General features: G+C 38.0%; 1 protein-coding gene across 1 annotated transcript; it reads right to left on the reverse strand.

Annotated features, from left to right (window-relative positions):
• Positions 1–986: 986 nt before the first annotated feature.
• On the reverse strand, positions 987–20,469 carry MetRS (methionyl-tRNA synthetase 1). The gene is made up of 23 exons (XM_085187876.1): positions 20,256–20,469; positions 19,646–19,769; positions 19,136–19,289; positions 13,991–14,134; positions 13,397–13,494; positions 12,501–12,617; positions 11,653–11,769; positions 11,128–11,203; positions 10,700–10,827; positions 10,298–10,402; positions 9,664–9,841; positions 9,228–9,392; positions 8,577–8,678; positions 7,929–8,046; positions 7,294–7,462; positions 6,464–6,612; positions 5,693–5,825; positions 4,873–5,016; positions 4,123–4,261; positions 3,232–3,291; positions 2,367–2,534; positions 1,790–1,978; positions 987–1,143 (listed from the first exon to the last, which is right to left on the reverse strand). Exons 1-23 carry the CDS (start codon positions 20,356–20,358, stop codon positions 1,030–1,032), a joined length of 2,994 nt encoding a protein of 997 aa, XP_085044002.1. The 5' UTR covers positions 20,359–20,469; the 3' UTR covers positions 987–1,029.
• Between the last annotated feature and the right edge of the window lie 1,235 nt (positions 20,470–21,704).

Raw genomic sequence — 21,704 nt, forward strand, 5'->3', positions numbered from 1 at the left:
TGTAAGGGTCTTCGCTGTTATCGGTAGTAGGTATTAATAGTAATTAATAATTACTGGTGCCTACCCGCGGCATCGCTCTTCGCTTATTGTTAGGATTATAGCCAAATTATACATGAGAGGGCACATAGTGTAACCCCGCTAAATGCGAGAAAGCGTGAAAGAGTTTTGTTTGAGTGAGAGTGAACAATTCGCGAAAGTTCACAAAGCCTACAATCAAACCAAAGTAAATCTTCCCAAAAAGACTTATCACAAAGCCTAGACAACACCAAACCTAGAGTTATTAAACAATGGACTCCTTTAGTCTAAACACACCTTCACTATTCACAAATCATGACAAAACTTTTTAAGGTGGGCTCTAGCCCTGCAATGCAACAAATGGATCATTTCATTTTTGCAATTGTATAAATTCTCCACTTTCAAAACTAACGCAATTTTGTGAAAGAGTTTATCAAAAATAAAATCAAATAAGCAAAAATAATAAAAAAAACCGGACGGGCCTTTTTATGATATTCAAGCTTAAATTAGCCGGAACCCTTTCATCTGATACCTCATTTGACCTACCGGCTTTATCACCAAATTTTGCCCCCCTTTTAAAACTATTTTTTATGGCTTAATCACAACTGTTTACTCTTTAGTACACATTTTTTTGGTTGTTCATCAATTTGTATTTTTTTTTTCAATTTCATCATACTGCCGCTGTAACAGTTACTTAATAAAGTGGGGTATCCGCCTACAAGAAGTAATCACTTCAATACACTAATATACATGATTATTAAAAACCTCCATTGCTAAAAAAATTAACTCACAACTGAATTGTAGCCTATGTGTTCTTTTGATATATTAGATATATTACACTAAAGTTACATTTAAATCTGTTCAGTTCTTCCAAAAGTGGATCCATCAATCCATCCATCCTCTCAAACTTTCACATTTGTAATAATATTATATAAGCAGGAAATAGGCCATAAATAAATGAAATAACTCAATTTAAATATTAATACGTTTATAAAATAATCAATAAATATTTATTCACTTAGTCTGTGCCGCTGCGAGCTGTTTCTTGAGATCGAGCAGTTTGTTCACTTCCGGCTGCCATACCGCCTTGTCCTTAGTCGACGCTTTCAATTTTCTTACTTTATCGCCCTAGAATATTAAAAAAAATATACTATATTAAAAAAACCGGACAAGCACAAGTCGGGATCGCTCACCGAGGGTTCCGTATAAAAATTGGAGGTCTCGAGCTTTTTTGAAATTCAGGCTTAGCTTAGCCAAAGCCCTTTATCAGATATATGTATCAGATTTTAACCCATGTTTTTTAGGATTAACCACAAATATATAGTTTTCAGATTTTTTCCTGAACTAGTACTACCTAGTAGATGCTAGCTGCCAAATTTTATAACTCTAGGTTAACCAGAAGTACCCTATTAATTTTGATTCCCTTTATAGTGTCGAAATATGCGTGTTTTGCTGTATAAATGGCCATATCTTTTTTTGCATCTTTTTTTCCTATACGTTTTTTATTCAGGAAATGATCGGGCCATAGATAGGTAGCTAGGTATATGGTTTAAACTTCAACTCGATATCTCCAATCATTCCTGAGGTAAAAGCTCTCGACAGACAGACGGACGGACAACAAACTGATCTTATAAGCGTTTCTTTTTTCCTTAAAAGGCACCAGGCAAAAGCAATGCCTCTCGAATTTCGTGGGACGGAAATGGAAGTGTCATAATGGGGAATGGGGTGCCAAGTTACGGGATACAGTGTGAAGGTTAAAAACAAATAAAATTACCTGTTCCGCAATCGCTTTTTCTAAATTCGTAACACTGTCATCACTGGTAGCTCTGACGCTATTGGCACTACTGGCAACACTGGCCTCAGTGTTTGCCAATTGTTTCTTTAGCGCCAACAGTTTATCGACTTCCGGTTGCCATATTGTTTTGTCTTTCGTCGACGCCTTCAGTTGACGCACTTTATTGCCCTGTAATTAAAACAGTTAATATTAGAATTAAGAATTCAGTAGTATATAAGTAGTATGTAAATGAGTAAGTGGTAGCTTAGTAGAGAACTTAACGCCGCGCTTTGCTTTCAATATAAACTGATGACGACATACGAAGACGTCGTGTAAACAAGGCGGTTACGAGTTTGATTTCCACTCAGGGGAATGATTTACTCCCACTTCCTCACTCATAAAGTATATAAACAAAAAGTAAAATCTATATAACCAATAACCTTAAAATTACATATTATATACTACTTAAACATTGGGTATATGAAGAAATATATATATTTTTTTATAATTTCTTATAAATACATAAAAATAAAATCAAAGATACAACTATATACGAATCTAAGACTATATATATTACTTGTTCTGTAATGGCTTTCTCCAGAGTTTGGACGTCGTTTCCGGTGACGTCACTCGCGTTTTGTTGTGCTACTGTCAATTGTTTTTTTAGGGCCAGCAGTTTATCCACTTCCGGTTGCCATTTAGCTTTATCTTTCGTAGAGGCTTTCAGTTGTCTCACTTTATCGCCCTGGTAATCAAAAAATACAAACTTCATATTGCGTTTATTTCTTACTTAAAATTCTTGAAAGGTGTGAAAACAATGAATTACACCTGAATGTGAATAAAACAAAGGTTCTGGTTTTTGAAAGAGATGAAGAAAGGACGGAATGCAAGATCAATGTAAATGGTAAGATATTAGAACAAGTGAATTAAGTGGTATTTTGGGGAAGTATACTCAGCAGAGATAGAAGATACGAGATGGACGTGGAAAGGTGTATTGCCAGTAACGTTCCTCCAGTATCTTTGATACTGTGTTTTTGATAGTCATCTTTGATACTGTTTTTTTGGCATTCGTTCATCACTCATCCGTTCGACGTGCCCAAACCAGCTGAGCACGTTCTTCTTCATTCCTACCTCGACATCCTCGATAGTACCTACCATTCTGTGTATCCCTTCATTGCGGATTCGATCAGCTAAGCTGACTCCACATATCCTACTACGAAGAGATCGCATCTCCACGACATTCATCTTTCTCTCATTCTTCTTCTGCAATACGCACGTTTCGCTGTCGTATAACAGTGTCGGTACCAAAACTGCATTATCGGCCAAACGCGTAGCTGTGCTGACTTACTAACCCAGTAACAGGGTTAACGGAGCCTTAGCTGTATTGCATTGAGAAAACGGCGGAAAGACGGCGAAAAGTTAAGATAACAATAATATACTACCTGTGCCGTAATGGCCGCTTCCAATTCTGATACAGTGGCCGGCGCTTTCGCCCCATTCTCCTGTAAATTATCATAATAATAATTTAGTTAAAATTATTTATTATTATAAGATATGTGTATTTTGACACAATATTCGTAGATTCAAAGCATAAGGAGGGGAAATGAGATATTTTTTATTTCACGCTGTATCCCGCATATAACAATGTAGGCAGACAGAATCTAGGGTATATTTAGTTATTCTTGTATACTTAGACAATGCCCTATTTTTGAGACTATACATATGTGTTGATTGGCGGAACTTAACGCCATTTGTCTTGTAGTACTTTCAAACGCGTTTTCCTCCAAAAAATCTGATCCTGCGAGATTTTACGGGGAATTAGGGCATAAAAAGAAGCCTCCGGTTTGCTCTACAGCCTTCTCTTTTTTTTCAATAAAAATACATTATAGATAACCATATGCAAAACTTATCTACATACACAATACAATCCAATATACTTTATTGCACATAAGATTTACACAGATTATATACAAAATAAGTAGAAACAACATGTACAACAAGGCGGCCTTATCGCTTAAAGCGATCTCTTTCAGGCAACCTTTGATTGTTGGAGTTGTATAAAAAAGATGGTGGGTGGTGCATGTGCCTGCATTAAATTGCAGGAGATTATTTAATAGATAAGACGTGAAGCGAAACCTTTGTACCCCTTGTACGAAAAGGAACATGAAACCTGCCCCAGTTATAGTTTATATAGAAAAGTAGTCCGCGCTGAATGCTAACATTTTAAAGAAAGAAAAAACATAAAACACATCAAATTAATAAAACAAACGCAACAGACGCTACCACGTTTGACAATACACACATATGTATAAACTGAAATTCAATTGACTCACTCTAATTTCCCTCTCTTTTTGACTTCCGGCGTATTTGGCGCGAAGTTGTTCGAGCGTTTCCGGATCCAGTTTAGCGAAGAGCGGTTCCGGTTTGCCGATCACGTGGCCGGACGGTAGGTATTGTATTAGCGATGGGTTCCTGAAATTGTTAAATCAAATTGTTAATATTTAAATTTAACTTAACTCAGCTTCACGCTGTATCCCTGGCGGGGTAGTCAGGGCGAACGGGGCGCCAAAAGCTACGGTCTTTACTTACCTCTTTCGTCTCGTCCATTGTCATCAACCTCTTCATACATGTCCTTCGAGGGTACGCCCCACGTAATGGCCCAAGAATTCGGCGGTGCGTGAGGAGCAAAGCGTTTTTATACATATATCTTACCCTGCTATAGGCGGGTTAAGGCGTGATGGTGAAAAAAAATTATGTGCATATCGAAAGAGAAAAAGTATAAACTGAGTTTTAATATAATAATTATTTATATAATAATATAAATGTAATTTAATTTATTATTTTACAAAAATGTGACCATAAAAGTCCAATCTACAATTAGATGCAATATCTTTTATTAGTTTATAGATTCAATGATGAGTCGTGACTGCCCAAATGTCAGGCTTTCATAACTTATGCGCATTGTAAACTCTCGCGATTAGGAAAAAATTATCAACCGTGAGAAAATCGTAGAATTAAATATACGCTACCACCCATACATAATGTGAAATACTTTTATCCATGTAGCTCTATATATAACTTACGTAGGGTTTATCCGTAATTCCGCAGGTGACAGGTTTAATTGCGCTTGAAGTTTTCTGGCTGTATTAGGCATGTAGGGCGCTAGTAAAGCACAGAGGAGGGCTACTATCTGACAGCAGAGCCCTATGGCCGTTGCACCTTTAATTCTGTAAGGAAAAAATATACGAAAATTAGAATTTTTAGAGACATTGCATGTTGAGTTTCGGAGCTCAACGCTGCGATTTGTCTTATCTTTCCCTTGAGTCGGAATCGGGCCCGTTACTGTCGCGTTTACAATCACACGCACGCTTACATTCCTGCGCCGTGACGGCCTAGAATTCAAATCTATACCTAATATTATAAAATATAAATTTAAAAAAAAATCTGCATTACTCAGCAGGGTAGACAGAGGGAATCTAGCGTTAAGACACTCCATTCCCCACTTTCCACCGAATTTTAGAGGCATTGCGTGTTAAACGGGGGAACTCAACGCTCACCTTTAGGCCGTCGTGGCGCAGCGGTACAAGGGTGTGACTGTAACACGACGGCTGTGGGTTTGATCCCCACTCGAGGAAGTGAAATAGTTATTTATGTTTATATTTCCATTTCTTCGCTCTGGTGTCGAGGCAAAGCGCGGCGTTGAGTTCTGCCACTCAACACGCAATGCCTCCAGAATTAGGCAGAAAGTGGGGAACGAAGTGTATTACAAATAGGTTCCCTCTTCCTACCCCGCTGTGTGCGGGATACAGCGTGAAGCTGATTCAGTACCCCATCATACTTGTTAGTATAAATCTAGTCATTCTAGAGACAAGACGGCGCGCGACGTTAAGCTCCACCCCTCACCTGTCTGCGTCGCCGGCCTTCAGCAGCGCCCAGGGTTGCGTGGATTGCATGTGCTGGTTGCCGAGACGTGACACGCAGAGCACGTGGCGCAGGGCGTCGCGCAACCTTCCCTTTTCCATTTGTTGGGCGTACGCTAGATAAAAAGATAAAAAATAATTATTATAATCAAGATTAGTAATAATTTTGTAGAGATTTTTTAAGAAAATCTCTTATGGTACATATTATGTTACGTTCGCACACAGCTAGGGATTCGCTGACCAAATCTACCCACAATATTCCCCACACTCAGCATAGAAACCTTAGAATTTTAATAATCTATTATATGAATCCTCGCATCATTTTACACCCATTGTTTTAATTAACATTAGAATTAAATGTAATAAATAAAATCATTTTTGTTTGAGCAACTTTGAGCAAGTCTCACTATCTAGAATATCTAATTGTAAGTTACTTTTAATAAAGTATTTTAATTAAATCAGGTTTTATTTATAGTTATTATTTACATCACTTAAATTTAATTTTATATGCATACGTATGTATGTATTAATTGACTTTCATTGTTGATGCCAGTCGTGGTGAAGAGGCAGAAGATTGTAAACGCGACCAGTTGTGTGTTCGATTCCTATGAAGAAATTAAATATTGAATATTTTCATTTCTTCGCTCTGGAGACAAGTCAAAGGCGATGTTGAGTTCCACCACTTAACACACCCTGCTACATGCGGGATACGGAAAATTAAGAAAAAAAACCAAGATATCCTGCCAAATCTTACCTACAACTTCTCTATTAACCAAAGCGACCAGTTCGTAGTCGTCCTTCGTCATGTTGATTTCAGGAACTACTCCTTTGAAGGTATTCGCGCAAAAACTCAACGACCGATGGCAGAAATTGCCTAGATTATTTAATAGTTCCGAGTTATTTCTGGAAATAGTCAAAAAAATATATTCTTTATTATATTACTTGTTAGGAGGATATGGATAAGATACCCTAAGATCGACGTTTTGGCAGCCCTGAAATTAGGCATTGTGCGGATTGTTCACTGGCGCTCGGAAAAAAATATCAAAAGTAAGAGAAAATCATAAAACCAAATCTGCGCAACAATCTATAGTTTACTTTAGAGATGACTTCGGCAACAGTACTGTGTTTAATAAAAATTTGCTAAGAATTTTATCTATATTTTATCATTACGATTTTTATATGGATGACATGAAACTAAGAATACAATAGCCATATATAGCAATAGTAGTGTACATTCAATACACTGAACTCAGTTTTCCGCCTGAATTAGTGACTCTCAACGCCACGTTCTGTATTAGCGGAAACAGATATTGAAAATCTTTAATATAATCATCCCTCCAAGAAAGATCCATCCAATAATCATTACATTTATCGCTAACTAGCCTAGGCGCAATGGCATAGCATTTGTCTGAAAACACGAAGTTTCCATTCCACTAGGGCATTGACACTATTAATTATTTTATATTTACAATACCTCGCTCTCAAGACAAAGCACGACGTTGATTTACGTCACTTAACACACAATATCTCTCTTCGGCGATACATTCGGACCGGAGTGTTAACACTAGGTTCCTAATAACTAACCTAGTGCCAAGTTCAGACCAACTGAAGCTGGAATCTGAAGATTCAGGTCTAACACTGGCCAAGTAGAACCTCCACACGTCCGAGGGTATGCCGGTCTCTTGGGCGTCCGTACCAAACACACCAACGCCACGAGATTTGGAGAATTTACCTTCTTCGTAGTTTAGGTATTCTGAAATATTTTTTTGAAATCTGATTGCCGCTCATAACAGGATAGGCGCCTATTTTAAAAATACTCCGTTTACTAATTTCCGTCGAATTTTCAACTATTGCCGCACTTTAGTAGAGCAAAAAAACTAAGAGCAAAGTGTTCTAACACTAGATTCTTTCAGCCTACCCTTCTATATACATGAGATGAGACCGCGTGATTAAATGAATAAAATATAATTTTAAAAGCATATAACGCTGTTATTTTTTTTTAAGTAAATATTCTTCTTTGTATCAAGGGACTGAAGTAGACTGTGGTAGACTTTGTATCAAGGGACTATATATTTGACATTAACTTTAGTTAGTTACCACGACAGTTAATTCACAAGAATAATTTTGACAGATGGTTAGCAAAATAAAGGGTCCGGTTTATTTATTTTGAGGTAAGGAACCCTAAAAGGTAGATAAATAATTATGATAGCATATCTAACCTGTTGCGTACACGTGGTCAACCAGCACGTGGCCCTCATTCACGCCGATCACGGTCGCCGGGAACATTATTACGTGGAACGGAACATTGTCTTTCGCCATGAATTGGTATAGTTTTACCTGTAATTGCAAACATTATGGAATGACATCTTTGATTTCTGTTACATTGTAATCAGATTAGGTATAAATAATATTTTTTGTTGAAGAAAATATCAACTAAAAAAACCAACTACAAAATTGGGCAATGTTTGGGAGACGGAGTGTTAGACACTAGGTTAAGACTCGGGATGTATGTATGTAACTCATTCAGTTAAAAAGCATTATCAAAAACAAAACCAATCAAAATTTAAAAAATCAACCCATTCAAAAAACATTTGCGTGTTTAAACGCAAAAAGATAGATAATCGTCAAAAATTCTATTTAAAATAAGAAGAAGAGAAGATAAACGGTGCATTTCTTGAGCGTCAAATAATTTACCATCGGTTCTCAAAAGTTACTGCCTCATACCTAAGAAAAACTAGCGTAAGAAACGACGCGGGTTTTTATTTTAGAAAACACACAGAAAACATCTCACGTTTCTAGCGTTGGATACAAAATGTCATTCAGCCTTTCTACATAATTGTATGTGTGTACCACCCATAATAACTCACGTCGTAATCCTTGTTTTTTTTCCACCATTTCTCGTAGTCTTTAGTGGCAGCTTGTGTTATACTCATGTAACCAATAGGCGCGTCGAACCACACGTAGAACACCTAAAAGTAAAAAAAATCTAAATGAAATCAGCTTCACGTTGTATCTCGCATGCAGCAGAGGGTAGGTAGACGGACGGAACCTAGTGTCAAGACACTCTATTCCCGACTTCCCTGACTTCTTCGACTTCATTCCTGACCTTCCGCCGAATTTAAAATTTGACGGAAGGTCAGGAATGATGAAGTGCCCTAATAGGTTTTATCCCTGTCCACCCTGCTACGCCGCATTTACATGCGGGATAAAGCGTAAAGCTAAAACAGTCTATTTGTTTTCAATAATTTATAATATATATTCGTGATATGTTTTAGTAAAACATGTTGTTGTTATTTTTAAAGAACATTCACTTAAGCTAATTAAAAAATTAGGAGAGTAGGAAGAGAAAGCTTTGTGTCAAGGCACCCCTTTTATGCGGGACACAGTGTCTGACTGTAAACACGATGCGACGGTTGCAAGTTCAATTTCCAATGGTCAAAAATAATTGTTTAACATAATATATATTTCCTTTCCTGTAAATAAAATAAAATTATTTAAAAAGGAATAATTAGGTTTACCTTATGCGCGTACTGTTCCAACGGCACGGGCACGCCCCACTTGAGGTCACGCGTGACGGCGCGCGCGCGCAACGCGTCACGCAGCCAAGCGCGCGCCACCGCTCGCGCCGGCGCCGACCATCCGCCCTCCGCCGCGCGCGCCCACGACCGAAGTGACGGCTCCAGCTGTGGGCCAGTTTGAATTTCGAATTGAATTTTGGTACACAATTTGAAATTAGAATTTGATTTGAGAGAGACAATTTGTTCATAGTGCTAGAGTTCAATACTAACTGGATTGATCTGCATTTGAAATTGGAATTCGGTTTTTATTATTTATAGTATTTTCGGTTATATTTAAATTATTTTATTAAAATATGAAATATTTATAAGATTCTATTCCCTACCCCTCCCCCACAATACTCAGGATAGAACGTGAAACTAAAAAAAACCAACTAACCTGCCCCAGTTCAATGAACAGTTGAACACTAGGTCTAACGCAGGGTTTAAATCCGCAGACTTTACATTTAGGTTGTATTAGTTCGACCGCGTTGACCAGTTTCCCGCATTTGTCGCATTGGTCACCTCTGGCACCGTCGTAAAGACACCCCGGGTGAGGACACGTGCCTTCCACAAATCTGAGGAAATTTAATAAAAAAAGTTTATTTTTCCCGGCCATATTATTATTAAGACCAGAAAGAAGACCAGCGGCGTTGGGTGCCGTGCACGCAACGCCTCCAAATTCCGGCGGAAAGTGGGGAACGGATTGTCTCAACACTAAGTCCTCTGCCTACCCTGCTGTGGGCGTGAAGTTGATTAAAAAAATATATATTACTATTATTAACGCATAGCAGCGTAGGGACTAGGGGCATAATCATGTAAAGGCAACAACGACAGATTGAGGGTTCTATTCCCACGCAAGGATATCACATATTTCATATTTTCAAAGAATGGTGTTGAGTTCCACCACTCAGGCCTCCAGGTTAATGTGAATGGAATGTTTAACATTAGCTTAACATTAGGACAACAGGTACCCTCTGTCTACCCTGCTATACAGCGTGAAGCCAAAAAACATATATACAAAAAAAACTCACCTATCAGCTAGAAATCGATCGCATTTCTCACAAAACAATTGATCAACTGATTGTTCACTGACGAAGCCGTTATCGCGCAACTTTAGAAACATTTTCTGCGCTATTCTGAAATTAAATAGAAATTAAATTACAACAAAATATTTTTTCCGTTTTCTGATAATAATAATTGCAATGCATTCGGTATTTTTTTAATTCAATTTAATACAACAATTTCCTTATAAACTATTAAAATTAACATTTTTACTATGCTAAAAAAATTGATTATTATAATATTACAACATTCACAGGTAGGAAAGAATTTATTTTTTAGAAAAGATACAAAAATCCAAGGTTTTAAATGTTCAAATGTTGTCACAACTAATACACAAAAAAAAATATCCGAAATGAGTATAAAAAACCCACTCAGTCTGTTCGTTGGTACTGGTACGTCCAAAGTAGTCGAAGCCGATATTGAACCAGCGATACACCGCGTTGTGTATCTCGAAGTACTTGTCGCAGATTTGTTTTGGAGTTACGCCTTCTTCTAACGCCTGAAAATGTGACAGACAAACATACATGTAATATTTTTGTTTAGGTTTAACTGTAGTTGCGATGGTTGCGAGTTCATTTCCCAGTCGCAGGAAGTAATTATTTCATTTCACATTTCACACTGTCTCCCGTATATAGCAGGGTAGGCAGAAGGAACAAAGTGTTAAGATTATTGTTCTCCACGCACAGCCCGATTCGAGCCATTGCATAAAACAATTATTTCCCCCCTAGGGAATCCAACCTACACAACCATTTACACTCGGACGGACATTATGATAATTATTATATAAATATGTACTCACTTTTGTTTCGGTCGCAGTACCATACTCGTCGGTTCCACAGATAAATAACGTATTGTAGTCACATATTCGACAATATCTAAAAAAAATAAGGAAAACATGAGGTACAGGTAATCAAGTTAAAGAACATTATAGTACTAGACTAATTGTATATTTTAATCTTTTGCGGAATTCTTCATCGCGCTTTGTTTCGTTACCAGTGCGAGAAATAAAAATATTAAATATTTCATTTCCTCGAGTGGGAAGTGGCTCCTGAGCCAAAACTGGCTTCAATCATTTATAATACATACAAACTATATTTAGTCTAAGATGGAATATATGAAAAAAATTAAAATTATAACAAACATAATGGAAAAATAATAAAATAATAATAATCGTATATTCAAAGCAAGTTAAATGTCGAAAGAAATACTAATTATTAATAATAAAAAAGTATACTACTATGAATGAGACGTGACCGCAATGAACTTAGATGTAGATGGAAAACTTGAAGGCAGTCACGATTCGTCAACCGCCTTATATATTTACCTTGCAAATATATCAGCTGAGAGAACACATCCTATAATATTTCCTAAGTGCGGCACATTGTTGACGTACGGCAAAGCCGATGTTATTAATATATTTTTCTTGCCTTTAATTGGTAAGCTGAAAATAAATACAAAGTATGATAATAACGTTTTACAAAAAAACCCAACTCTACAGTAAATTGTGAAAATTTATAACTTATATAATTTTCTTATGGATAACATACAAGACCTGGACCAAATAAAATGGGACTACAAGGAAAGCACCAGCTTTCAAATAGAAAAAGAATCATCAGGCACCAAACATAAAAAAATACAGTGGAATTTATAACCTCCTCCTTTTACAGAAGTCGGTTAAAATACAATGGAAATCTCTACATAACGACACTAGAAATAAATCCACGTCTAAAGCGTCGTCCATACTACGAAACACTCTATGTAGTCACAATTATTTCTATAACGACATCATAACGCTATTATTCATTTATACTTGATTATTTTTTTCAAACAATTCTCGAAATATTGTATGCTAGGAGGCGGCGCCATCTTTTTACCAGAATATCAATTATGACTTCCCGCGAATGTAAATCGAACCCAGAACCTTCGGTTTTATAGTCAGATGACTTGACAGTGTGAAACTACGATTTGTTGCCAATATTAAACATCTATTATTAAAATAATAAATGTGAAAGGATCATGAGAACAAATATTTGTTCCACTTTCACGAAAAAAAGCTACTAAACCGATTTAGATAAAACTTTATATAGCTCGTACGTCAGAATAACACAATCAATGTCAAAATGTTGTATAATTTAGCTACAATATAACAATAACTTTAATTGGGCCACTCACATAATTTTTTCCTGTTTAAGTGGTTCTTGTAAGTTTTTGACGCCATTTTCCCAATTCTCTTTGGCTAACTCTATTTCCTCCGCCGTCACAACCACTTCGGGAGATTCCTCTGGAGATCTAATATATTAAAGATAATTTTTTTAGCTTCATAGGAGGGTAATCAGAAGTGCTTATACAATCCGCTTCACTTGCTGTCGCATTTTCAGATATTGCGTGGTAAGAGGCGGAGCTCTACGCCACTGATAATTCATTCTCCCTAGTGGGAATTGAACCCACAACTATCATGTTTGCAGTCACACGCTGTGCCACGACGACGAAAAAAACAAATTATAATCACAAATACATATAATATGTGTTATAAATTATTATAGAAGAAATAAAGCGTTACTTATAATTATGAGAAAAAAACATCTTTTAATTATATAAAAAAAATGCATTTACTTTTTTTAGAAAACGTATGAAGTTTTTAAATATAGCAGGGTTTGAACCCGCACCTCTTGGTGTTTCTTAATTGTTGAGTAACACTTTAAAAAGTTAAAAACCTACACATTTAATATAATTGTTACTGATACTGTCTGTACGTGGAAAACTCGTCAGAAAATCTATTATTGCAGGCATTTATATTTTTGTCGTTCTGTATGTTTTTCTACTTGCTTGTACACGCTAATTTCAGAAACGCCAAAAGTTATTTATATGGCAAACTTTTAGTGTTTGTTTTATTGTATCGTAACCGATAAATAAAGAGGTATACAAGTAAAAAAACTCCCTATAGAGATGCTAAGGACAATATGATGATGATGATGATGACGTAAAAAAAATATACGTTCTCTATAAATTATAATAACTAGGTAGTTATATTTATATATTGTTAAAAAATACTTGTAAATTTTACTCACCCTATTGGAGAAACTAAATTACTTAATTGCGGGGTTCCCAAAGCGGAGATGGGGGCGAATGGACCCTTGGCTGAACCATCCCATTGCTTGATGGCTTCCTAAAAAATTATTAGGGTTTATAAAAATATTTAACGTGCTATATATTTTATACAAATAAATAAAATTGAATTGTCTGTGTGTGATTTCAAAGTAAATGTAAAACACATTTACTTATCAAGGGAATATAGTTATTATTAATATGGTACTAAAACATGAACAAAATTTTTGTCTGTCTGTCTTTCTGTTTGTCCATACTAATCTGCGAAACAGATGAACCAATTTTTATGAAAATAACATTGAGAGATAGAGGGTGGGAATACTTTTCATCCTGTAATTCTCGCAGGATGGAGAAAGGTAAAAACTATCACGTACCTACCGCCCTAATAAATATGAAATAACAAAACATGCTTCTATTAAATTAACAGAAACAAATAAAACTCTAAAATATATTTAGTGCTCAACAGTATAAATAATCATGAGTAGTATTTCTATTCAAATGTAGACAAAAGCCGAAAGTAACAGCTAATAAGCAATAAACAAATAATAATCACTAACCTGTACTGCTTTCGCAGCATTAATTTCCTCAGCCCATCTCACGATATTGTTATATTGCGATATATATTCAGTTTTGAAATCGTTATTATAGTTCAGTGGATACAATGTACTCCATATTGATATATCTGCCGCTGTTATTTTATCCTAAAATTTATGTTTTTTTATAAATATTTTCTTATTTAGTAAGTATTTATAACATTTTTGAAATGTTATTCCATGTTTAACAGAGAAATATACCACTTAGATACTAATTGTTATATATGAATTATAGTAGTAACATTGTGTACCTACATTGACATTTATATTTTATAATTGTAGTGTGGGGTACTTTGAAAATAAATCAGTTTTGCTTCATACTTGAAACTTGTGGTATCATTTTATTGGCGACGAGGAAAATTAAATATATTTTTGTGGAAATGGCGACTAATATCGCTAATATAGTATTTCCGGGACATTTTAACCACAAGACAGACAAGTGGTGCGATTATAAAGAACAGTTGCAGTGCGCTCTCGACGCCGCGGGTGTTTCCGAAAGTGAATTTAATAATAAGGGACGTTCTCTGTTTCTATCACAGTGCGGAAAAGAGACTTACTCGTTGATTGCATCATTGTTAGCACCCGCGAGACCGACTAGCGTGGAATTTAATGAAATTCTTAGTGTACTGGACAAATTTTTCGAACCCGAGGTTAACGAAATACTAGAAAGTGATAAATTTCATAAACGCCGGCAGTCACCTGATGAGACCGTACAGGATTTTGTGGCTGCTATCAGTTTATTGGGCGCTAAATGCAATTTCACAGACTTAAAGCGCCAACTGAGAGACCGACTAGTATTGGGTATACGAGACGAGCGCTTGCGACGGGATTTGTTGAAGACGAAGGAGCTGACGTACGAGGCGGCAGTTCAGACGTGTCTCAACTATCAAGCGACGTTTCCGGATTTATACGGCAATACTGCGGGACTGAAGCAAACTCTGTCTGACGTCACAGTACCGATGGAAATCGGTAGAATTAAATCGAACGAGTGTCGGCATTGTGCTCGGGTGCACAAGTCGGGCGAGCGGTGCACGTTTCCGAAGGCAAGATGCTTTTACTGTAAACGTTTTGGACACATCGCAGCGGTTTGTAATAAGAGACCTAATAAGGGGCACCAGACGAGTGATGAGGCACAGAACGACGCTATTGGCGGAGAAGGGTTTTCAACTGAAAACATGATGGGTATTTACGTTTGTGCTGATAATTATAGACCTCCAATAGTAGCAGATGTTACATTAGATGACGTAAAGCTGTCAATGGAAGTGGACTCTGGAGCTTCGAGGACAATAATATCTGAGGAGACGTATCACAAACTGTGGCTCACCCCCCCGCCTTTGAATTCTACCAATTTAAAACTCATGACGTGGACTCATGACCCCTTGAAAGTGTTAGGTATTGCGAATGTACGTGCCATACTCGGAGACAAGGCAGCCCAATGTGAGCTCGTGGTGGTCTCCGGTCGTGGACCAAGCCTGTTGGGGAGAAACTGGTTTCAGGCATTAGGACTGCAGATTTCAGGCCTGTGTTGGTCCGCCGAGCAAATTAGGCCTTATAAAGAAGAATTCCCTGATTTATTTATGGATGGTCTAGGGATGTACAAAGGGCCGGAAGTTTCCTTAAATGTTAAGCCAAATATAACGCCACGTTTTTTGAAAGCACGCCCCGTTCCATTTCCATTGAAACATCAGGTTGAGGATGAATTGCAACGCCTGGTGAAAGAAGGGGTTTTAACACCTGTCAGATTTTCGAAATGGGCCACGCCCTTAAGAATTGTCAAAAAAGATGATGGCTCATTACGTATCTGTGGGGATTATCGTTCAACGGTAAATGCAGCTATAGATACGGATACGTACCCCCTACCAACGTCAACTGAGGCTTTCGTTAAACTTAGTGGAGGGCGTGTATTTACTAAATTGGATCTAAAACAAGCCTATACTCAATTAAAGGTAGATGAAGAAACTGCTATGCTCTTGACACTCAACACACCTATTGGTCTGATGAAGGTGAATAGGCTAGCTTTCGGTGTGAGTGCAGCCCCGGGTATTTTTCAGAGAGTGATGTCGTCTGCCCTCGCGGGGATGGATGGAGTGGCATGTTTATTGGACGACATTGCCATAGCAGGAAAGACATTACATGAACACAATCAACGCCTAAGAAATGTGTTATTGAAACTTCAAGAGATGGGCTTGCGTCTTAACTTAAAGAAATGTGTGTTTGCAGCTGATAGTATTACGTTTTTGGGACATATGATTGATGCAAAAGGGCTGCACCCCTCCCCTGCAAAGGTGAAAGAGATACAAGAAAAATCGGCTCCAACTAACAAAGAAACTTTAAGGGTTTTTCTAGGCTTATATAACTTTTATGAAAAATTTTTGCCAAACAAGGCAACTGTGTTGGAACCTTTATATCGCTTGCTTGAGTCAAAGAGGCCTTGGGGATGGAGTAAAAAGGAACAGGAAGCATTTGAGACGGCCAAGAGGTTACTGTCGTCGGATCGAACGTTGGTTGGCTACGATATCAACAGAGAATTGCTCCTTATATGTGATTCGTCGGAGTATGGTCTGGGGGCTATCATTGCACATGTCATGGACGATGGTTCAGAAAGGCCGATAATGATGGCATCACGAACTATGCAAGCGCATGAAAGAAGATATGGCCAAATCGATAAGGAGGCACTGGCTATAATTTTTGGATTGACAAAATTTCATGACTACTTAGCGGGTCGGCAGTTCTCTATTGTGACGGATCACAAGCCGTTGATAGGTTTGTTCAACCGGGAGAAACCTATTCCGGATCAGATTTCACCGAGAATGTTGCGCTGGTCTTTGAAGCTGGGGTGTTACGATTATGACATGAAATATAGACCGGGGAAGCTGATTGGTAACGCAGACGCGCTTAGCAGATGGACAGCCCCGGATACATCGACAGCGACTACAGACATGGTTAGATGTTTTACTTTTGGAAGAGCAGCCTAGGGGTTGGAATTTGGACGTGCGCAAAATTGCTGAACTCACCAAGAAGGATCCTATATTGAGAAGAGTTTCGTTTCATGTTTTACATGGTTGGCCACCGCGTAATAGCGACCCTGTGCTGCAACCATACTGGACGCGAAGAGAGGCTCTTTCACACAATAAAGAGTGTTTATTGTGGTGCAATAGAGTCATTATACCTGCGGCTCTTCAAGACCAGGTACTTAAACTATTACATGCCCCACATGCGGGGATCGTCCAGACAAAGGCATATGCTAGAGGGTACGTATGGTGGGTAGGCATGGATAACCAGATCGAAAGAACGGTGAGTGCGTGTGTACTATGCCACGCAGTCAGAAATAATCCACCAGCAGACCCACAAACGTGGATTACCTCAGATAAAGCGTGGAACCGTGTTCACATAGATTTTGCGGGACCATTCCAAGGAAAAACTTTTCTTGTGTTGATTGATAGTTACAGCAAATGGTTTGAAGCTGAAATCATACCCTCAATGAGTGCATCCACTGTTGTCGTAGTTTTGAGGAAAATATTTGCTGCACAGGGACTTCCAGAGGTTTTAGTGTCGGACAATGGAAGAGCATTTAGCTCTGATGAATTCAATTCATTCTTATCTAAAAATGGAATCAGACATTTGTACTCACCGCCGTATCATCCGGCAACTAACGGACAGATCGAACGTGCCATTCAGACGTTCAAGAATAAATTAAAGAAAATGTCGTCGTCTGAGATGCCTTGGAGTGAGAAATTGAGTAAAGCTTTATACTATCTTCGTACGGTGCCAAACAGCGTAACAAATAAAACGCCTGCAGAGTTATTGAACGGTCGTAGATATAGGACAGCGATATCATCTCTCCACCCGGACTCAGTACCCTCTACTACTGAGATGCAACTGGAGGCAGCGGCACAAAGAACACCCGCACGCACCTTTGCTGAGGGCCAACCAGTGCTAATACGGAAGTATGGTCCAGGTGAGAAGTGGCAAAGAGCTAGTGTCGAGATGATTGAGGGTCCTAGCTCCTACAGGGTGCGAACGGAAGATGGTGAGTTGCAACGTAGACATGCTGACCAGATCTTAGCACGTACTGTAACATCACCAGTAATTGATCAGGACCCGATTGTTGATGACCGTACTGCTCGCAGCTCAAGATCTGGAACAGCTACACCGGATATGCCTATTGAGATACCACCACCAGAATTGTGGCCAGATATAATTGGAATCCCAAGCACTGATTAGATTAATATTTTGTAATTAATTATTTTGTTAACTGTTTGATTGTATTGTAACGATTATTTCAACATGTATGGGTATGGGGGAAAGATATGTTATATATGAATTATAGTAGTAACATTGTGTACCTACATTGACATTTATATTTTATAATTGTAGTGTGGGGTACTTTGAAAATAAATCAGTTTTGCTTCATACTTGAAACTTGTGGTATCATTTTACTAATGTTACAGCAGCTACAGATATAGCAGTTTTCTTTTTTTTAGAGTAACCTAACTAACCTAACCTGCTCTCTGTCCAATCTTATGTATTAATATACCAACAAGAAAAATATTTATTGAGGCCAGTCGTGGCGCAGGGGTACAAAGTGTGACGGTAAACACAACTGGTTGTGGGTTCGATCCCCACTCGAACAAATTAAATATTTATTTAAATTTATATTTCCATTTCTTCGCTCTGGTGGTTAAAGCAAAACGCGACGTTGAGTTCCGACATTTAAAACGGAACGCCTCCAGAATTCGGCGAAAAATGGGAAACGAAGTGTCTTAACACTAGGTTCTCCCTGCCTACCTAAAAAATATTTATTTAGAAAACATATAAAATGTAGCGGTAATTGAACCTTGTTTAAGGCATTTGATACATAATCAAATAACTTTCTTTGTGTTATTAGTGTTGTTTTCTTTATACATAACATTAGTTAAGCAAGAAGAATAACATTTTTATAAATATTTTTGCCAAAGAAGTATAATTTCTTATACATACTTAAGTAAACATATACACAAACACACACGCACATACATGAACACACACATACACACTCAAACACATACATGTTGTTTTTTCTAAATACAATAGAAAGGAATACATAAAAATATGAAAACATTCTCTCACCCCTAGAACATATTTATGTTTTAACAGAACACCTTCAATCCACAGCAGTGCAGAGTTTAATGTCTGCTTGAGATCCGATGGTATGTTTTTACTTGTTAATACTGATGTCACTATAGGTAATAGACGGGTTGCTTCCCACTCTTGCATTTGCTGACTGTATATTATAAACAATAGTAGTATAAGCTGCAGCTTTGTTCTACTACTCAAAGTGAGAAACATATTATGTCTTAACACTGGGTTCCTTCTGCCTACTTTCCTTTAAGCAGGTACAGTGTAAGGCAAAATAAACTAACTAGTTAGTTAGTACCATATGTAAACCAAGAGTTGTAGGTTTGATTCCCACTTGAAGAAATAACATATTTAATATATTCATCTCTTTGCTCTGGGTGTCATAACAAAGTTTGGCATTGAGTTCTGCCGCTCAACACACAATGCCTCCACTGGGTTTGTTCTGCCTAGCCTGCTGTGTGGGATACACTGTGACACTCATCAAAAGAAATAAAAATTTACCACTGTCCATTTTCTGATAAATCCAACACTGGGAAAAGGTACTGTGCGGCAGCATTACTACTGAAGAAGCTAAGCTGATCATCTACCTCCAGCAGCGGCAACACCCTCGGCCCTGAAGACAGGTCTGCCATGCAAACAACAACTCAATACCTTTAACCATACTGCTCATGCAATTATAAATTTATGACAATATAATAATTTAAATATTATTAATTTACTAAAAAATATGTGAAATATTGTAGTGTTATTAATAAATGTTTATATGCTTTATCTATATGTTATTACTTTGTACAGTTTTTTTTATATACACAACAGAAAAATTATTTATTACTTTATAATTTTTTGTATCTAATTATTAAAACATTAACTTATCATTAACACAATAAAATATTTCCTCGACTATAATTATTACACACGTGAGAAGGAAAACTCGTTGAAAGAAGCAAAAAAATCGATGAGTAAACATTAAGATGATGAAATAGTTCATACATATATTAGCATGCCATATTAGACGATAAGTTTCTTTAATAGAGGATTATACAAAATGAAATAAATAGTATTTTTTATTTATAAAGCCGTATTAATGGCTATTATTTAAATTCTATACTACCTTCAAAGGTTGCTTTGTGTAGCTCGATTTTCTTGCTACCTAATTTAGCTGCGATAAGCAACTTTAAAGTGGCAGTGTTGTTTTCGTTGGTATAAATCTTCATTTTTACTTTCTTCAAATGTATTTGAATTTATAAATTAGTTTTATGATACATAACCTATGTGCCGATTCCAATTGGACACAGAGTTGGCACTTACAGTTACACGGTGACATTGACAGTAGTGATGTTTACCTTCCAGTTGCCTTTGAAAGAAAAATTACGATTAATTGAACAATCGATGACATTTATATTCGATTCAATAAGAAAAAATGTATTTTATTTCATGTATTTTATCTTCTTCTTCTTCTTCTTCTTCCTGGCATTAATCCCGGCTATTACCAGGGTCTGCCTTCCTACTTAACCTACTCCACTTTGCACGATCTTTTGCGTCCTCGGTGGTTAGACCATTGGCTCTCATGTCCTGCATCACGACATCCAACCAGCGCTTCCTTGGGCGTCCGGGAGGTCGCGCCCCAGGAACTAGTATAGCAAGGCACTTGCGTCCGACATAGTTCTTAGGCCGGCGCGTAACGTGGCCAAACCATCTCAAGCGACGCTCTTGGAGCTTATCCGCTACGTCACGGACCCCAAGACTACCTCGAATGAATGTGTTACGTATGCGGTCAGACCGCGTTACGCCGCATATCCACCTCAGCATCTTCATTTCCGTGACGTGAAGCTCCAGAGTGTGCCGAGATAGTGCTGGCCAACATTCGCTGCCGTATAAAAGAACCGGTCGGACGATGCTCTTGTATATCAGCCCTTTGAGATTGGGCGGTATTCTGCGGTCGCAGACCACACCAGTGACCTCCCGCCATTGGCAGCGCTTATCCGGCCATGGACATCGTGGTCAATGCCTCCAGACTCGTGCATAACGGACGCTCAGGACCTATAAGGATGATGCTCGAGTCCCGGCTCCCGCAGGCCATGTACTCTGTCTTCGACACATTTAGTTTAAGACCGCCGTTCTCAAGCGTACCCTTCCAGGGGTTCACTTTACGCTCCAGCGTCAGTCGGTTCTCGGCAATGAGTGCTATGTCGTCGGCATACATCATCAGCCATGGAGGCTGGTCCTGGATGTGAGCCGAGACAGTATCGAGCACTACATTGAACAAGAACGGGCTAAGAGCCGAGCCCTGGTGAACCCCCACTGTAATCGGGAAGGGTCTAGTGTTCCCAACAGCAGTCCTAACCATAGAAGCGGAATCGTGGTACATGCCTCTGATAATCTCAATATAGGCCTCAGGGATCCCTTTGGATCGCAATGCCCACCAGATACACTGACGAGGCAAACAGTCAAAAGCCTTCTGAAGGTCTAAAAAGGCCACGTGCAGAGCTCTCCTTTTTTCCCTGTATGCCTCCATTAAAGTTCTGAGGGCGAAAATGGCGTCCATGGTGCCCGATCCTGG

The sequence above is a fragment of the Heliconius melpomene genome, chromosome 7, assembly GCF_056956725.1.
Source record: "Heliconius melpomene rosina isolate 202511_hmr_F chromosome 7, ASM5695672v1, whole genome shotgun sequence".
Classification (NCBI taxonomy): domain Eukaryota; kingdom Metazoa; phylum Arthropoda; class Insecta; order Lepidoptera; family Nymphalidae; genus Heliconius; species Heliconius melpomene.

Bases quoted from the DNA above. Each gene is read 5' to 3' on its own strand.
- MetRS (XM_085187876.1), bottom strand. From the start codon at position 20,358: ATGAAGATTTATACCAACGAAAACAACACTGCCACTTTAAAGTTGCTT. The intron at 7,463-7,928 runs GTTAGATATGCT...AAAATATTTCAG, and splicing joins TGACCACGTGTACGCAACAG to AATACCTAAACTACGAAGAA. The intron at 3,292-4,122 runs GTGAGTCAATTG...GATAATTTACAG, and splicing joins AAAAAGAGAGGGAAATTAGA to GAGAATGGGGCGAAAGCGCC.